This window comes from Salarias fasciatus, chromosome 13, assembly GCF_902148845.1.
Source record: "Salarias fasciatus chromosome 13, fSalaFa1.1, whole genome shotgun sequence".
NCBI lineage: Eukaryota > Metazoa > Chordata > Actinopteri > Blenniiformes > Blenniidae > Salarias > Salarias fasciatus.
Genome location: NC_043757.1, coordinates 11,700,717 through 11,718,588, shown reverse-complemented (window position 1 = coordinate 11,718,588; position 17,872 = coordinate 11,700,717). Strand labels below are relative to the sequence as shown.

The 17,872-nt window shown below is 43.5% G+C and overlaps 2 protein-coding genes across 3 annotated transcripts in view; one reads left to right on the top strand and one right to left on the bottom strand.

Moving 5' to 3' along the window:
- LOC115399827 (signal-induced proliferation-associated 1-like protein 2) overlaps positions 1-13,982 on the bottom strand; it is an 86,765-nt gene extending 72,783 nt beyond the window's left edge. The window contains exon 1 of one of the 2 annotated variants that reach the window (XM_030107407.1): positions 13,799-13,982. The gene's annotated coding sequence lies outside the window, so the exon portion shown is untranslated. The remainder of the gene's footprint in view (positions 1-13,798) is intronic. The other variant, XM_030107409.1, reaches the window with a different exon arrangement.
- Positions 13,983-15,163: 1,181 nt separating this feature from the next.
- Positions 15,164-17,609, top strand: map10 (microtubule associated protein 10). Its single transcript, XM_030106876.1, has one exon. The coding sequence runs from the start codon at positions 15,172-15,174 to the stop codon at positions 17,548-17,550; it is 2,379 nt and encodes a 792-aa protein (XP_029962736.1). The 5' UTR covers positions 15,164-15,171; the 3' UTR covers positions 17,551-17,609.
- Positions 17,610-17,872: the final 263 nt, after the last annotated feature.

The following is a 17,872-nucleotide window of genomic DNA, read 5'->3' as shown; positions in this document are numbered from 1 at the left end:
GAGAGCTGGTTTTCATTGAAAGTTTGGCAGAGGAGTTGTTTGCCTGATGCCAGATCAGGAGTGCTGCACCTTGAATGTGTGCGGAAAAAAGGCTGCGTTCACAGAGGAAAGAATACTTTGACATTGGAAACCATATTGTTAACAGTGGAATTGGCTAAATTACCAGTGTTTTTATACGTCAGATGTGTGAGACACAGCTGGCTGCAGCAGTGGAAAAAGGCACCATTATAAAAAAAGTAGGTGAGCAAGAGTTAAAACCATCTACGTTTGAACTTGTTGATGTGGTACTGAAATCAAGGTTTACTACACTTGCAGAAGGACGAGAAAATACATTTTGAAGTAATCTAAATACAGAAATAACATTTTTTTTAACCAAGCGAAGCCCGTGACCATCTGGAGCATCTGCTCCAGCAGAGCAACTTCTTTCTGTAATTAATGAAGTTCTCCAAAGGGAACAGTCTGATTAAGTGAAAAGTCATCTCAGTCTCCGCAGGCAGCGTTTTGGAGTGCTTGGAGAGAAATGGCTCTGATAGAATTCCTGAGAACTCGCCGGCCCTGGTTTGTCATGCAGCTGGCATCTCTTTTATGGAGTCACTTTCAAAGCTCTTCCTCTACAAGTGGCATCAAAAACATCTGTTCTCAGGGCAGCCACCCACATGAGAGATTGCCCAGTGCTTGGCAGGATGGCCTGCAGATGTAGGCAACAACCGACATGTAAATGTGCATGTAAAACCCCAGACAGCCACACAGTTGACAGCTAAGACAACAGTAAGCCAAGAATCACAAAGGGACAAGGCAAGGAAAAGAGGGAAGACAAATAGAGAGAGGGACTGGGAAATAATGACTACACTGAAAGATAAAAGTAACCATGAAAAAAAAGAAAACAAGGAATGGGACCCAAATAAGACGAGATGATAGATTATAGTGGAACAAAAGCACGATAACTAGCCTTTCCAAGGCGGTGTGTTCTGGCCATATTAAAGGACATACAGTGTGGTAGCAGAGCAATTTGACCTTCATCCTGTTCAAAGGAATCCTGTTAGTGAAGAGGCTTGGTAATATCCCATGATGTAGCAGTATCACAGCGAGATTAAGGCTGCTACGTCTGGCGTGGAAGAGATGCACTCTGCTAGTGCTCACAGCAGTGTAAAACACAGTGCATCATTAAGGGAAGTGTGTTGAAGTACTGTCCAAAGCCCTGTGAAGAGGCTGCTTTCCGGGGGAGAGTGGATAGAGGGAGGCGATGGGAAATGGTCCGAGTTATTTCCATTCCCTCAGCCCGTTTATGGAAAACATTATGGGACCAAGGTTCAGTTCTCACGGAGAAGGAAAAGATTCGCGAAGCGAGTGAGAGTGAGGGACATTAGAAAGCAAAGGGGCGGGAGAGAGAGAGAGAAAAGAGGAGGGACTGCAGAAATGCTGTTTTTAGCTGTTTTCTCTGGAAAAGACCTTGCTCTGTGTGTGTCCTTCATTGTGTGCTGCTCCCTCTGGCAAAGGCCACAAAAGCCCCTATTTATCTATCCTGAGCATCTCGCCTTATTGAGAAAAGGCTCTGAAAAGCAAGCAGCCATCACATGTGCCAGAGTGACATGGCTTTTCCCTTGTTAACACTTCAGCCTTGCTCCGAGAGCGCACCCCAACGCCACCTCCACCAGAGTGAGGGATTACTCCTGCCGACAAACGGGGGGGAAAAAAGAAGTAGTACATCTGTTCTTTATATTTGCATTTCTTTGGTTGAGATCACAATGCACCACTTGACTCGCTGGAAAGCGAACATTCTCAGTCAGGCATGAGAAACCCACCCCATCAATGAGGCCTTTTTCCACCCTTTGGTTTCTCTAACCCGGGCAACAGCGCATCACATGGAGCAACTTGCACAAAACACAATCTGTCAACTTCGGGGCAGAGAGGCCACTTCATTCACGACGCGCTCTCATCAGTTTCTATTTACTCAGTGTTCTTGCGAGTAGAAAGAGGACCAAGTGCAATTTTAGGACATTGCAATGTGCACCATTCAGCAATCTGTGGCTCTAATTGCAGAGTGAGAGGAATTTCCTACATCCCTCACATTGAGGCACAACAGCTGCAGCTGGCATGGCATTTGGTGGGAGTGTTTAAAGGAGGTGTGGCAACTAAAAGGGCGTCAAGGACCAACCTCACACCAAGTACCACCCACACACCTTTGCATAAATACTGAATAGATTTTTTTTTTTTTTTACAATTGTGCTTTTTGTCCCAATGTGAACCATATTGATGTAATATTATTGACGTACCAAAGTATTGAGGGAATTTTCTTTTTCAAAATTTGCCTCCCTCGCTCACTGCCACTCATCAGCACATCCTTGATCTCACTGATTTAGAGCAGTCAGCTGCCACAACAGTCCCCCCGCCCCATAAAAAAAAACAAAACACACATACTCCATCCAGCATCTGCCTTCACACATCCCATTCCTCCAGTCAACAGGCCGTCATTAACCCCTACTAAATATCTGTATTTATATCCACTCATACCACGCGTGAAACCATAAAATCATGTTGAAAGGAGGAGGAGATTCATGTTTTTGGTCTGCTTTCTTTTTTCTGCTTCTACATCTTGTCGTCATTCTTGTTCCTTCTTCGATACACCGCCATCTCTCACCATCCCCCCACCGTCGAATGCTAAATGAAGAGAAGTGTCCAGGGAGATGAGCACAGATGAATTCATTCCTTCCCACCAGGAGCACAGTGCACTGATCCGACCTGACGTGGGGGCCCCTGGTGATCGAGCGACCTCTGACATTCAGAACTGATCGAGGCCAACGATCTGATGAGGAGCTCCGATGAAGGAGGGGAGTGGGCGGCGCAAAGGAAATATTGGAGGATGGACAAAAAGCAAACATCACAAGAGTCATAAAACGTCCAGTACGCACTGCATGTTCTCCACTGGAGAATGCTCTTAAAAGGTGTTGTTCACATTAATATTTATGTAATTCAGAATGACATCCAAAAGGGCTGGTGTTAAGTGTAACGGACTTCAACCTCACACAAATGTGGTTTAGTGAAAGGATTCAAAATGTGCAAAGGAAGGCGTCTGTCCGAAATCACAGTGACATCCAAACTTTACAAAGGCATCCACCATGCGCACAGAGGGAGTGGAAGAATGTCACCAAGATGGCAGCATTTTGAGAAAGCACCAGGTCCTGGGAGGAGTATAAATTAAACCAACCCAGTGGGAAAAGATGGAAATATTGCTTTCATTCTGGTACACTCTTAAATTTACTGAATATCCAGCGGGGTTTGATAAGATGAATGACTCCCAAAGGCTGTTGCTATAAATATGATCTCAGTCGGCCCTTCTGGTTACTAAGAAATACAGTCAGTCCTTTAACGCTTTGTTGCAGTTTGTAAGACAACGAGGTGTGTCTGACCCGTGTTTTAAATGAGATGTTTTAAGTGTTTTAATGCATGATTATGATTCCTGGGAATCTAGAGACAGTAACACCATTCAAAAGTTAATCAAAATAAAGTACAGCCCAGCATAGCACCCAACTGGAGAAACTCTCAGGCAAAACCACAAACTACCAACCAACATAAGGACAACTTGTGTACTCTAAAAACCATTTTTAGATTGCCTGAGACCTGGCCCAAATACTATCACTCTCTTAAGTATATATTATCTCACTGACTTTTCGACCTTTAACTGTCATGATTTGCACTGACACAGCAGCTTTTAAGCATTCACACTACTGATTTGTGAAACTCTGCATTCAGGAATTATTTTCTTGAAATACTAACAGCGTTAGCCGAATAGCGTCTCACACTATGTGTGGGATGAACCGTATGGATCACGGATCTACAGCAATTCATTACCCTAGTACTATCTGGGCTATGGGCATATTGTGTATTCTACAGAGCAGAACTAAAACACTACGACAAGAATAGAGCTGGAACAATCCATGAAGTCAACAAACAACGCAGTGTGGACTGCTGAATCTGTGTGTGGAAAATGCAAAGGTCTCCCCAGAGACCTCCAACTCTGACTGCCTTTTAGTGAAAATTAGGTAAATGACAGGAAATAATTAAACCAGCACTCATTTCTCTTCATGCTCCCCTCCAAAATGTCAAATGTCACCAGCAGAGAATGGACCTTCATGTCTGAAGTCAGGATGTGATTATTGGTCATTACACGCAGTAAAATTAGACTTCAATGGCTTTATAATCGATTAAACAAAATCACAAATACAAATGAACATCTTGTTGATAGGTGTTGATATTGCACAGAGAATCACAAACTTCTTCATGGTTTAAACAAGATTTGAATCTGTTAGGTGTACAAAGAAATGAAACATTAACTTTCCTCTACAGGCCATCCATCAATCACCCATTTATCTATCTGCTTTTTTTTCAAGTTAGGAGCCTATCCCAGGCTGAAAAGCAACAAGTTACCTGACCATTGTAGGCCTAAAATATACTTTACTGATCCCAGAGGGAAATTCTGATAACTGTAATCACAAAAAAGTTCACTTTGACCTCTGGTGTTTGTGTAGACCTCCTTAGATCAAGATTATCTGGAGATGGATGACAACAGCCTAATTATACAGCTGCTCCTGCGGTCAGATACGCTGCACCTGGCTGTGTATCCAACAGTTGTGTGCTCACTGCGTTTTGGCAGCAGCCCATGCAGCTTGGCGCTGAACTGTATGTGGCCCTACAGGTCTGTTTACATTTCTGAGAGGTTCCAAAAGCTCACAGTAAACATGGCCCCGGGAAGGTAAGCGCTGGATGAGTGTGGCTGCTGGGCATTGTAAGAGTTACATACACAGCGATCTCTCATTGGGATCCAAACACATCGTCTGGAACGCCGTTCGCCTGACTGTGTTATGCAACCTCCTCTTCCTTTGCTTCCCCTTCTTTTAAGGAAGTAAACCCTTATAAAGTCTAGCATTCAGCATTTCCCCCACGAGTGCTGGATCCCACAGCATGCAGCCCCCTGTGGCTAACCTCCAACCATCCACAACAGCTTTCAATACACTTTGCCGAAGGGGAGGAGGGGAACAGTTGATCTCCTCCACACTGACAGACAGTACGATTACAGAATCTACAGAAAAGAAAACAAAAAAACAAAACAAACAAAAAAAAAAAAAAAAAATCAGGCCACTGTCACTCCAGATCATTATCTGTTGTCAACAGTCCTTGCAAATCACATAAAAGGAAGGCAAGGCTAGTCAAAATGATGCTGCAAAGAAAAGGGAAGAAAGAAAAAACAAGTGAGATGGAATATACTACTCTAGCTTTGAATTAGCTCTGCTTGGCTGGGCCAGCGCTCCTTAAACACATCATCCTGCTGCTGCAGCCCTGAGTACATGGAAAGGCCCGGCCGACTGCCAGCTATGCACAGTTCAGCTCCTTTCTGCTCCAGCCTTCCCTCCTCCTTTGAGTAAAAGGGTTTCCCATACACACCAGTAACTCCAGTATCTCAGGCTTGTCTAAAATAGTCACAGACTACGATGCCTTTGCTAAAAGCACATTACAAGAATAGGCCAAAGGCAACGTCGTGTCGAGGCATTTTTGTGCCTCAGTAAGTGGGTAGAAAAGCGACATTGTAATGTTCCGGTTTAATCGTGTGCATAATTCAGGAACACAAATTGAACTGAACTACAAGAGAGAAAGTAAGATATAGTGGGCAGTAAGACCCAAATTTCTAAAAAGACAGGGTGGATGTGTAAAAGGTAAATAAAAAAGTATATATTAACATAATTTTAACCTCACATCCTATACAGTGTTGGGACAGTGTTTTAGAAGTATAGAAAAGTAAGTCGGCCAAAAAAACAACTAGTGGAGCATTTTGAAACTCTTACTATGTTTTCTGATTGAAATACATATATTTCATCCTGAAATCCTTCTATCTTGTCACTTGCAGACAGAATTTGGCATGTGTTTATGATCTCTACAAACTTTCAAAAACTGCCATAAAGTTGAGAAATAGATTGAGGCCCATTTTACACGCATTTACGGTAGCAAGCAGGCATCACTGGCAAGAGATTCATCATCATCATGTCCCATATAACACGCTAATGTTAGGAAAAGAAACAGAATAGAGTAGAATAGAATAGAATACAAATACTTTAATAATCTTGAGGAAATTTTTGAAATGTAGTTTCAGACAATAAGCAAATGAATATCTACACATTACTAAATATGCTTTGTGGGAAAATGTCAAGAATTCTAACAGATTAGCCAAAGATTTTGATATCTTGCAGTCAGATTATATTACACATTTGGAACAATATATCAGTTAAAACTTCATGGAGGATTTGGAGCGGGCCAGACTGTTCTCACTGGGGGATTCCCACACTAACTAACCTCATTATCATCTGATTTATGGACCGGAGGAAACACAAACAAGAATAACAACCTCCTCCCAATATGTCTCATCAGCAGTTCTATAAAACACAATGACACACCGCAGACCATGACTTGACTTGCCAATTTGTCTCATGTCAGTGGGTTGGCAAACATGAAGGGAACCAACAGAAAAACAGACACTTTCACACAATTGATAAAGAGCCGTTTAGGAGGAAGTTCCTTCCTGTAAAACATCAGATATGAAAAAAAAATCAGCACATTCCAGTCTGTGAACAGAACACAACAGGACAACTCACCGCAACACAAAACAATCTCACACCAAAAGCAGAAATGACTATGTAAACATAAAATGCGAGTGTCTGTTCTGCTTGGATTTCAGCTTAAGCTCGACAGCGTGATTTTCACTGAGGAAACCCTGCTGCTGCTCCTGAAGTCTGACCTAAAATATGCTCAACAGCAGTGTTAAAGTGCTGCAGTGCGCTGGTGAGGTTAACTGAAGGATACTAGCCCCAGCAGCTATGCCTCAGCACTTCAAACACACACACACACACACACCGTCTCCCAAACATGCTAATGCCGAGCACTTTACGGCACATCTGTCACAGCTCTGCTCCATTTGAGTTGTTAATTACAATCAACCTCTATCAGAAACAAGTGAGTGTACATTTGAAGCAACTCATCCGATCACTGCTCCTTGGCTTGCCCTCGGTCGATGTGACTCTCAAGGGCGCAGATGTTCGCATAGGGCCGTTCGTGCCTCACTGGCCTACATTTCAAGACCACAAGACCAGTTAAGTGTCTACCTTCGAGGTGCAAAATGACTAATGTACCACAACATATGAATAATTTATTGCATCATATAGAAAAATATGCACATATAAGGTAAATATTCCAGCTGTGCATTCATTCTGTGAAAACACTGAACTGGTATTCATTTATCATTCTCATGAGCTAGACCAAACCGTATTCATGCATATATTTTTTTTTTCCTATTCATAATTTATATCTCTTTTTGTACCCAATATCTTCCAATTTACAACACATGAGTCCACACACGCCTCTCTTCAAACCTGTCCATGTGTAATGTTAGGTATATGTTCACACTGTGTATTCTGTTAAACTTGCTCACAGAGAAGAAGTCACTGCTTCCAGAGCTTTCAGAACAGCAGTCTGCAATCTGAAAGAGATGTGGAAGAATCCAAATGCTAGAAACAATGCTGACCCTAACAGACTGGCCGCACCTCCTATCTCATTGGCGCAGTGCATTTGCTTTACAACAACACGGATTATTTGTGACTTCAGGGGACAGCTCTTCCTGTCATGAGGATCTAGTGTTTGTGGCTTTTTTAACAGACTCTGCAGAAGCGTCTTCCCTCAAACCACTGGGACTGTGAGTTCCCTTGAGATCAAGGTTCCTCATCTTGGAGCAGAAGAGATAAATTTCTGTATGTGTTTTATTTTTTTCTCCTGTAGGACAGCAGTATTCACAGGGACGGCCCAGCCAGCCTTGTTTGAAGACCACACTATAATGACTTGTTGTTTATTGTCTTTTTTGGGTGAGGTCTTGCCCTTCTCGAGGATCCCTGTTTGAAACCCGGATGCAGCAGGAACGGCAGCCAGCATGAAAACTATCAAGATCTGCAGTGCAAGCTGCTGACTGGAGGACTGTAAAAGGGAGCAGTCGAACAGACACAATTTGTCATTTTCGAGGCTGATTGATGACTTTTTTCCCCTGAAGTCCATTCAATTACTTCCTTTTATTAAATCGCATCGTGCCTAGAATGACATTACCCCATCACTGATCATCAGATGTACTATGGATACCTATAAACTTTTCATAATCTTGAAAAGAGGATCCCTTCAGAGGCCATGATGGCATGCAGTCTGGACTGTGGCTGTATCATCCGCAGCAAGTCCATGCCCATCAGACAGACCCTTTCTTTTTCGCTACAGTAGGAAAGAGGTATGCACAGCGGCATTAAACCAAATCCCTACTTATCTCCCACTGGAGGCCGGCCTCAGCTATAGAGGTCAGTTGTTACGATTGTCTGGGCCTGCTGAGGGGAACACAGACAGAGTTAACCCCATGGGTCACCGCTGGTCCTTGGATTTAGTGGCCATCGGGTTAATGACCGGCCAGCACTCATTCTCTCCATTGTGGCCCAATGACAGACATGTAGACAAAACATGCAGGGAGGGTCAGCAACTTTCAGTGGCCTTTTCTCCAACATTCCTGATATGGACACTAATGAGTCCCCGAGGGAACAGGGGTGCCGACATAATTCATCCTGGCAAGACACATTTTCCTATATGCTAGACTCGTCCAAATCCATAATGTATGAACATGATGTTTTTGGGAGTCATATTGTTAAATTATTGGCTTGGTGAACAGAGATCTTGCCCCCTCTGCTCTCAGCTCTGACAAGTGGTGTTTGCACCGCTGTCCAGCGGGAGAATTATGTGGAGACAGTAAAACATGTCCACAAACAAAACTACAAGGAACTCAATGAGACATCGCTAATTATCATTACCATCAAGATCTGCAGCAACACATAGAAACCCTTAGGATCCAATGAGAATCAGGCCAAGCACCTCTGTTTGAAAAGCACTGATATGCTAAAATACACATAGGACAGCTCAAATCTGGTCATATTCAGCTAAGGAAACATACAAAGAGTGCAAACAGCCATCAGATACAGAAACAAATGTTGCTTCAAGTCTTAATGAGTTCCCTAAACCCCACATTCTACTGCTGTGTCTGCAATGTGAAGGATTGATAAACTCAACCCAGATGAAACGCTACCTAATAACTACACATCTGGGTTGAGTGTCAGCATTGTATCTGCAAACCAATGCCATACTGTAAAGATCATGTTGTTCCATCTGTCAGTCATGTATAGAGAGGATGGAAGGAGCTTAATTGAAGAAAAAAAAAAAAAGTGCACGGTTTCAAAGGGTCATGTTAAACGTTAGGGTTAGAGCTGGTCTAAGCTGGTCATATGATGATGTTTTCATGACCGGCAACATGTCGGTATTATTCAGAGCACAGACTTCTCCAATATGCTGCTGCTTACTGACAGTCTGCCCTACAACAAAGGACCACAGAACTGCCAGTGCAGAGCTATAAAGTCAAGCTTATGCCATTGATTGCTCCAGCTGAGGCTATCAGTTGCCTAATCTGTTCCATTAACAGTCTTGCTATGCATGAGCAGGCACTGATGGCAAAGTCAGTCATCTGAGGGCTCCAATCTTTCCACTCCACTCTGTCCCCACATCCCACCTCTTCCTCCGTCCTGCTCGAGCTCGGCTATGCATCTCCTGAGTTTGACAGGGTCGTCACCAGCACCACCATTAGAATTGTGTCGTTGTACCATCTGCTTTATCCGGCAGCAGCTTCCCCTCGAGCCACAGAGCGCCGCTTTTTCACTCAAATGTGGCTGGCATGACAGCGAACTGCCGGATAAGTGGCACAGAGATGGAAGGAGATTGAAGAGGGGAACAGATACAACATGGACAAAACACAAGGGACCGCTCTGATGTAGCCGCAGGTTCAGATACTCCCTGAGGAAAAGCTAATATCATTATTAACTACTTGAAAACAAAATAGGGATGTTTTAAAAGCCTCCCATTCAATCGAAGTGGTCCTAGTGCAGTACTTTTATATTTTATAATTCTGAGATTCAACTAGAGTAGTGTTTGAGGAAAAAAGAACAAGTACTCAGTTTTCATGCACAGCTCAATTTACCTTTGGTCTACAACAAACCTGTCTCTTTCAGATCAATCTACTGATTGGTCAACTTCAGTGAAGCTTTTTGTTTAACAAACCAATAATTACCACCGAGTATTTGTAATTTGACCCCAGCCACATTGTGCTGCTGGCTGCTGCTGTGATTGCCTACAGTAAATTAACATATTAAAAATCTCTGACACGCTGACAGGTAATGAACACTCTCTCTAGTGCTAGTTAAAACAAGCATGAACATGTGGTCAACCTCATTATTTTCTACTGTGGCTACCACGAACTTTCAACTTCTCAATACTGTGCAACAGAAAATATTGAAACGGAAAAGATTAAGCATGAAAATATTTTGAGGAAAAAAGCAATGTTTTATTAATCTGCTTTGAAATGGCAGGCATTATGTCTGACTTCCTCAATCTGTTACTAATCTACTACAGTTACTATACAGCTTAAACACATCAGTAGGGTCAAATTTACCAACAACAAATCCACTAGACACACACACAGAAGAAAAAAAAAAAGCACACGAGGGAACCAATCCACATACGCAACCAAGAAACAGACCACAGGCCATAACATCTCATTATTGCAGATCACATGAAGAGTGAAAACATGATACTGGAAAGAGCCGTTGGCATTTCCCTGCGTGTTCCTGAGATGTGTGTTGACATACCCCGAGCCTAAACAAGCTGTTTAACATGTTAAGCGTGTCTCAGTGAATACGCGCTTTGTCATATTACGGACAGCACAGACAAAAAAAAATGAGAAATGACCTTAAGAAATCCAACTACAGTGTCCTGCCGCCTTGTTTCAGCGTTCGCCAGCCAATCAAATGGAGATTTCACTGTGAGAAATAGTTCAACTCTGGGTCTTCTGCAATATTACAGATTTCCAAATTGAAAAAGGAAGCTACTTTCATTCCGTCTGCTCTGTACAGTATAAACATTAATCTAATATGCTACACACATCAGACCCTAAATGGAAGAAGGGATAAATCTGTCAACAACAACAAAGAAAAAAAATCAACCTAATGACTTCATCCGTGCTTTCCCTGACAGTGATGAGTGGGCTTAGAGCCCTCCATAAATCCAGACTGCAATCAAAACAAAAGCTGGACAAAAAAGATGCCTCTCACAACAGGAGCGGGCAGCATGTGATCTCCTGTCTGCTGGTTGGTTGGTTTTGAAGCAACAGGATTTGGTTGGAGAGGCCTATTGTGACTCCTGGCGAGCCAGACAGCCAGCCGGTCAGCTGGCACACATCAGACGGGGTTTCCAAAGCCTCGTCACATGCATGGGATGTAGGATCTGCTGGAAGTTGATGTGTTACATGGTTTGGGCATGCTTCTGTGGTAGAACAGGGGAAAATAAATCACTCTTTAAAAAAAAAAAGTGGTCTGAAGCCAAAACATTGTGCAGTTCTCCTTTCTTTTCTGGTGTTCTCCAAATCATGACTAGTCAGCACACCGGTAGCAAAGCACCGTGGGAACGAGGGGAAACATCACACAATCAGCCAGTGCAGAGTGCACCGGTGCCGTAACAAGAAGGAACAGTTAAGTAACTTGTGTGTTATGGTAATATCTCCAGAGGTAATTCATGTGCCACAGACCAAAGATAAGAGCTGAAACTCTAGTTGGGTGTCTCCAAGCCCACGAGGCCAGAAGACATCCTAAACAGCTCTGTAATGATAACAACTGGATATGGCCTGCAGGCATGTCACAGGAAGCCATTTCTTTGCCAAAACCTGACAGGTGCCTTATTGTTCAGCTGAGCATGCATTGTGCACATAACTTTATTTTGAAAGACATATCTATCCGGCTCAATTACCCATTGTCAGCCAAGTCATGCTGAAGGCACCGTTAGAAACAGATGAGAACGCACTTCTCTAAGGACCCTGTGTGCACTTCGCTCGTGACAAAATACAAAAGATCTCTATTCAAACCAAGATTAAAAGACTTACGTCGGTACTATCACCATCATAGCGATTAAGTAGGCTTCCAGGAGAGTGCACCTGGTAAGAAGACTGATGGTGTACCTGGGCAACCTCACTTATATACATTAAGGAAAATGTTTCCTTTAATCTCTCTAACATATCAGAAGAAAAAACCCACATTTTCTTTTACAATGTTATTGAAACCCAAACTTTCAGGAAGAAAAGTCAACTAAAGAGTGAAGAAAAAAGAAAGCACTTCAAGGATGACAGATTTCAAGTGTTTGGTACAGAGACATAACTAGGAAAGGGTTCACCAATAGAAATATGTGCACGATAGAGGAGAAAATTAACAGAATAATGTGCTTTTTTTTGCTTTGTGCACAATAATCGCAACTGTCTCACACATCACTACAGATGTCTTTGTGCTCATTCAGGTTTGTGGTCAGTTAATGGATTGTCTCCCTGATGTGCACATCTGTGGCAGATGGAGATAAGCCCAATTTTTTTTTGTGTGTCAGAGGAAAAAATGTTCAGTGTTATAGCAGTCCATGAACATACATCCTAAAACACACATGTGCCTATTCAGATCAGCCTCAGGAATAATAAAGATATTTCCCAGACATTAAAAAAAAACTTATGAAAAATTATGGTTTCTTATTGCTTCTGACAATATGAGAGCACAGAAATGGGTACAATTAACCTGTTCTGATGGGAGTGAAAAAGCTAAAAGGAAATTGATCCAGAGAAGGGAAAATGAAACAATGAAAACTTATATTTACATTCAACAGCACCTAACTGGGTCAAGCAGCAGTGGATAGGGCCGATTTATTTCCATTTATTAGGAGTTTAGTTACTGTAGGGGCTAAACTTCCTGGAGGAAAACAACAAAGGATGTGGTGAGGGAAGACAAACATTATTTGACTTGCCCTCCCAGGGGAAAGCACAGCGCAGCGCATGTTGAATGGTCCAGAGAAGCAGCCAGCAATGAAGCAAGTCTGTATACACTGTGTACAGGCGGACTGATATTATTTATGGAGAAACCAAACAACTGTGATGTTAGGGGAAGCTGTTCTTTGTCTGAACACACTAACAAGCTCCTGCTGCTGCACAAAAAAAGCAAAGATAGGCAAAGTAAACATAACACAACAACAGATTCCTCTCATAAATAAAAACATGCACCACAATAAGCCTTAAAAAAAAGAAAGCATGTGCCCTGTGAGAGCAGAGCTTTACCTAAAGTGGGCATGTGGAAGCTGTGGACAGTGTTGCCTCTATCGCCCCCTGCAGTTTACATCGGAGCACTTCACTGAGCAAATTCATTCAAAAATATTTCTGTGCAAACGCAGGTCAGTTCCCCCACTGCCCCCAGTGCGCACATCACAACCATCAATAAATAAATACCAGCAAGATTTGAGGAAAAAAAACTGATTTACAAATATGAAAATTAATTTAATCAGCTTTTAATTCAGTGTGTACGTGAGGCCAACACGGTCAGTGCCACATAAACAAGCAGGATACAGGTTTAAAGTGAGCGGCACCTCAGCTCGCGGCACTTTATGAACAGACCCAGATCCGGGCTATAGATAGCCTCCCGCTGAAACATCATATCTCCCTGCTATTTCACGTTGCCCGCTAAAATTACACGAGCTCCGGGCGCCTGAGAGCAACTTTACCCTTTTGTGTCCACGCGCTTCGGTCGGTGCGCCGCGACGCGCGAGCGCTCCGGCACTCTCAGCCCCACTTTCTACTTTGTTGGTCGGTTCAGAGAAACAGAAAACACACCTTCAAAGCTGAGCGCTGCCCTGCCCTGGTTGTCAGCGGCGTTAGTTATCCATAGAGAAATGTAGGGGGGGACGCAGCCAGCTGAAGCCGAAGCGGTCGGTCTCACATCCTCCACTTTCGGTCTCAGCCTCCAGACTGAACTAAAGACGGAGCAGAGGATCTCCTCCATCCAGCACCTCTCCGCGATGACAACACGCAGCCAGGCAGAGAGGCTCCGCCCACCGCAGCCTGCTGGAAACACACGTTCAGCCCCAGATCTCCACACACAGCAGGTACTGAGGGCTCGCTGAAGGACTGCTGTCTGCTTCAGACTCAAGGCCAATAATCAGCTTGTCATTTAAACTTAGACCGCTGGCCTTGAAGACTTTCACCTCAAGACTATTTTGGGTGTATAAACCCAGTAAGCCCTACAGTGGCACCATCTGGTGAACTGAAGAAAAGTTGTCCCAATAAACTACCTGAACTGATTGTTATTCATCTCTCCTGTCTCTGTGCAACTCATCTCAGACGAATTCTTACTCTACCTGTGCCTTTTGAACAGAAAAATCATCTCTGAAGTTGATGCGTTTCTTTCTAGTCCTTTCTCAGACTACTGGAGTTGTGCTCCACTTAAAAAAAAATGTGTTACTGATGAATAAAGTAGTACTCTCTACGTTATCTTTTTGTTTAAAAGAGGACATAATAAAGTTAATGTAAAGGCTATAGCTGTTTAATTTTAAATGGTAAATAAACTCATCCAACTCTTTATATTTATCAATAATACAATATATTTTATTTGCAAAGCATCAGTATTCACAGCAACATATTTTCAAAAAATAACTCACAAGGTTAATGCATTGTTAGTTGTCTGGAGGATAATATTACTGGTAATTACAATTATTGAACTTAAACTTACAATAACCCAATAACCCTGCACCAAGTCAAGACCAAGGCCAGAGCATGCAGTTCACTGAGTTCACCTCCGTTATTCAGTAGTAAAATGATAGAAACAGAAGAGAAAGATCATTAAATGACCAAAGATTAAAACACATTGAATTAAGATAAGCCACACAAAGTATTCGTGGATTGTGGACGGTTTATTCTGGTGGACATTTCAATATGTTTGAGGAAAAAAGTGGAGTTTTGTTTCAAACTTTCAAAAATAGACTATGAATAACATATTTTCGCAGCATTAAATAAATTAAATAAAATAAATAGAATGCAATAGCGTGCTGGACTACATTTCCCAGGTATCCCGGGCTCAGTGTGACGCACAATTCACGCGCCAGCCGCTTGTTTCCATGGAGCTGGGAGAAGCTAAGAGCGCTTTCCAGGATTAGAAAAAGTCTTGTTTGAGCATCATCTCCGTGTTTTGAGGTTAAACAGCTTTCGGGATGTCGGCACAACAAAATGAGGATAATCCCGAGACTCTTTTCTTGTTTGAGCTTCTGGTGGAATTTATTCGGCTTGACAGACGCTGTGAAGTTTCCGACGAGCTGGCTCTGGCAGTCCGACTGTGGGATTTCCCAACGCTGATCATTTACCAGCCTCGACAGAGCATTAAGGACTCCCAGCAGCGCGGTGGAGATTACACCTTCAATAAAGGCAAGAGCTGCTTCTTCAAAATGAACCTGCAGTCGCTGCACAGCCATCTGAGCGCCGCTCCCCTCTACGGCATGGTTCTGGATGTAAAGAAGGAGATGCCCATCTTAGTGGGCTCGTCTCTGGTTTCACTGGCTAAAGCCACGGACAGCATCAGGCAGGATGTTCCCAGTCCCTCCTCTCACACAGAGAGGGAACTTGTTTCAGTATGCAGCCTCACGGGGGAGAGGATTGGATCGATTTCCCTGAGTTATAAGCTGTTATGTATGGGGGCAAGTTTACTGCCTCATATCACAGAGAGAGGGGGAATCACCAGCACACATGTGCGTGAAGGAGGAGGGGCACAGGAGGGTGAAGAGGAGGGAAACAAATCTACAGACTCATTACTTGTTGATAGTGAAGCGATGTTTCTATCAACAGCAGACAAGTCTGGCTTTTGCACAAACATCCAAAAGGACAAAGGAGAAAATGTGAAAAATTTGACAAACCAGAATGATGGAGATGATGGCTGTGCAGCTGCTGAATGTTTTCACCCTGAAAAAAGATCAAGAAGCCTGACAGACAACACATTCGATGAGGAAATGAACATATTCTGTCCTCCACTTCTCTACTACACTCATTCTGCAGAGGAAGAGAGCAGGAAGCAAGTGGTGGATTACAAATTACTGAATCAATACCCTGAAGCATTTACATTTGATGAGCTGTGTTCTGATGATGAGGCAGATGGACACGAAATGCACCAGGAAGTCCAGGCCGAAGCAAGCGAGCCGACTCCAAACGTGCTAGGAGAGGCATTGCGAAAGCTGCCTGTGCTGAACGCTCTTCTCGTTGAACTGTCACAGCTTAATGTCAACAACACACATCATCCCAGTCCCGCCTGTACACACCGGCCGGGTTCTACAGAGCCTGCAGCTGGACATGGAAACATGCCAAAACAGGCTGTACATGAAAGTAAACATGCTACTACACCCTATTTCACACATTCCCATTCACCGAGAAGCTGCTCTGCAGAGCAGAGTGTAAAAATGAGTAGGAAGCAAGAAGAAACTTTGAAAGAGAGTATAAACAGCAGTAAATCTCCCAGAAAGAAGCTCGTGTATGGAACAACCAAAGCATTCAGCCTGAGACTGAAGCACATTTCTCCTCTCAAAGCGAAGCATCGTGACTGTGAGAAGTTGCTACAGGATGAAACTCAGCCAGTTAGGATCAAAGGAAGGGTTAAGTCAAGTCATAAAACTGTGAAGTCCAGCAAAACAAAAATACACTCTGGCCTGAATGAAAACGTTGAGACAGTGATTCAAAGTGTCACGGTGGATTCAGCACCGAGGGAGAAAAGCAGGCAAGGGAAAGCTCAAGTTAAACAAGACAGAGATGCTCAGAGAATGTTAGAGAAGCCTTCCCTCTCTGAACTAGATCTGAAATGTATTCACATCCCCAGTATGGATAGCGACAATGTTCCCCAAAGCAAAGACAAGAAGCAGCATCACAGTGAATCAGATCAATCCCAGCCGGAGCCCGACAGGAGCAGAGAGAGGGTTGAATATGCAGCAGGTAGCAGACGCAGCAGCACTCGGTCGTCCTTCTCCAACTCCAGCAGGAACGGGGCCGAGGAGGTGGACTACGCCGATGACTTTAACAGTCTGGCACCCAGCGACGCCTTCTCTCCCGACCCGCTGAGCAGCCCCGAGACCTCCAGAGCCAAAACTCCCAAATCTCCCCTTCACTCCGACGTCTGGAGCTCTGACGTGGGATCGGAAGGTGCCCAGAGGAAAGCGTCCATCCTCCCCGTGCCGGTCAAATCCCAGAGCTCTCCGCAGCACGCCCTGAGAGGTACCTTCGTCATTCGACCCCGACTCCACACGTCGGCCCTCAGCTTCTCCTCTGACGACGATGACGGCCACGGGTCAGCCTCTTCGCAAACCGCAGACTCTAGAAAACAGGTGACGGCAAGTGGCTCCAGCGCCGAAACGTTGAGAACGCCCGGAGGTCAAAGTGGCGAGTCGGCCGAGAGCAGAGGCCCAGTTCGAGGACTGTCTGCAGAATCAATATCCTCCTTTGAAGCTCAGGAGGCGAAAGAACTGGAGGATGACGTTGGATCTCTGGATTTCAGAAAAGAATATCAACACATCTCCCAGCTTGTGGCCAACAAACTCCCCGGGTACACTATGTAGAGACGGAAATAATTCAACATTATGGTGAAATCAGGCCTGTTTCGACTGCCTGAGTGAAAAACTTCCACGTTTGTATAGTTACTACTCCTAATATAACTTGTGTACTCTTGTATACTGGTACATATATTTAAATAATTAAATATTGTTATGTTCATATATGGACATGTTATTCTTATCTCTTATTATCATCAACTTCTATCTTCCAAAGCCAGCAGGCTCCATGTTTTAGATGTTTCCAATCTCATTCAAATGGATGGATCATCATTCTCTGTTTAGCTTGATGTTGATTCTTTCTTTTAAAACTTATATTGAAGCAGGGAGA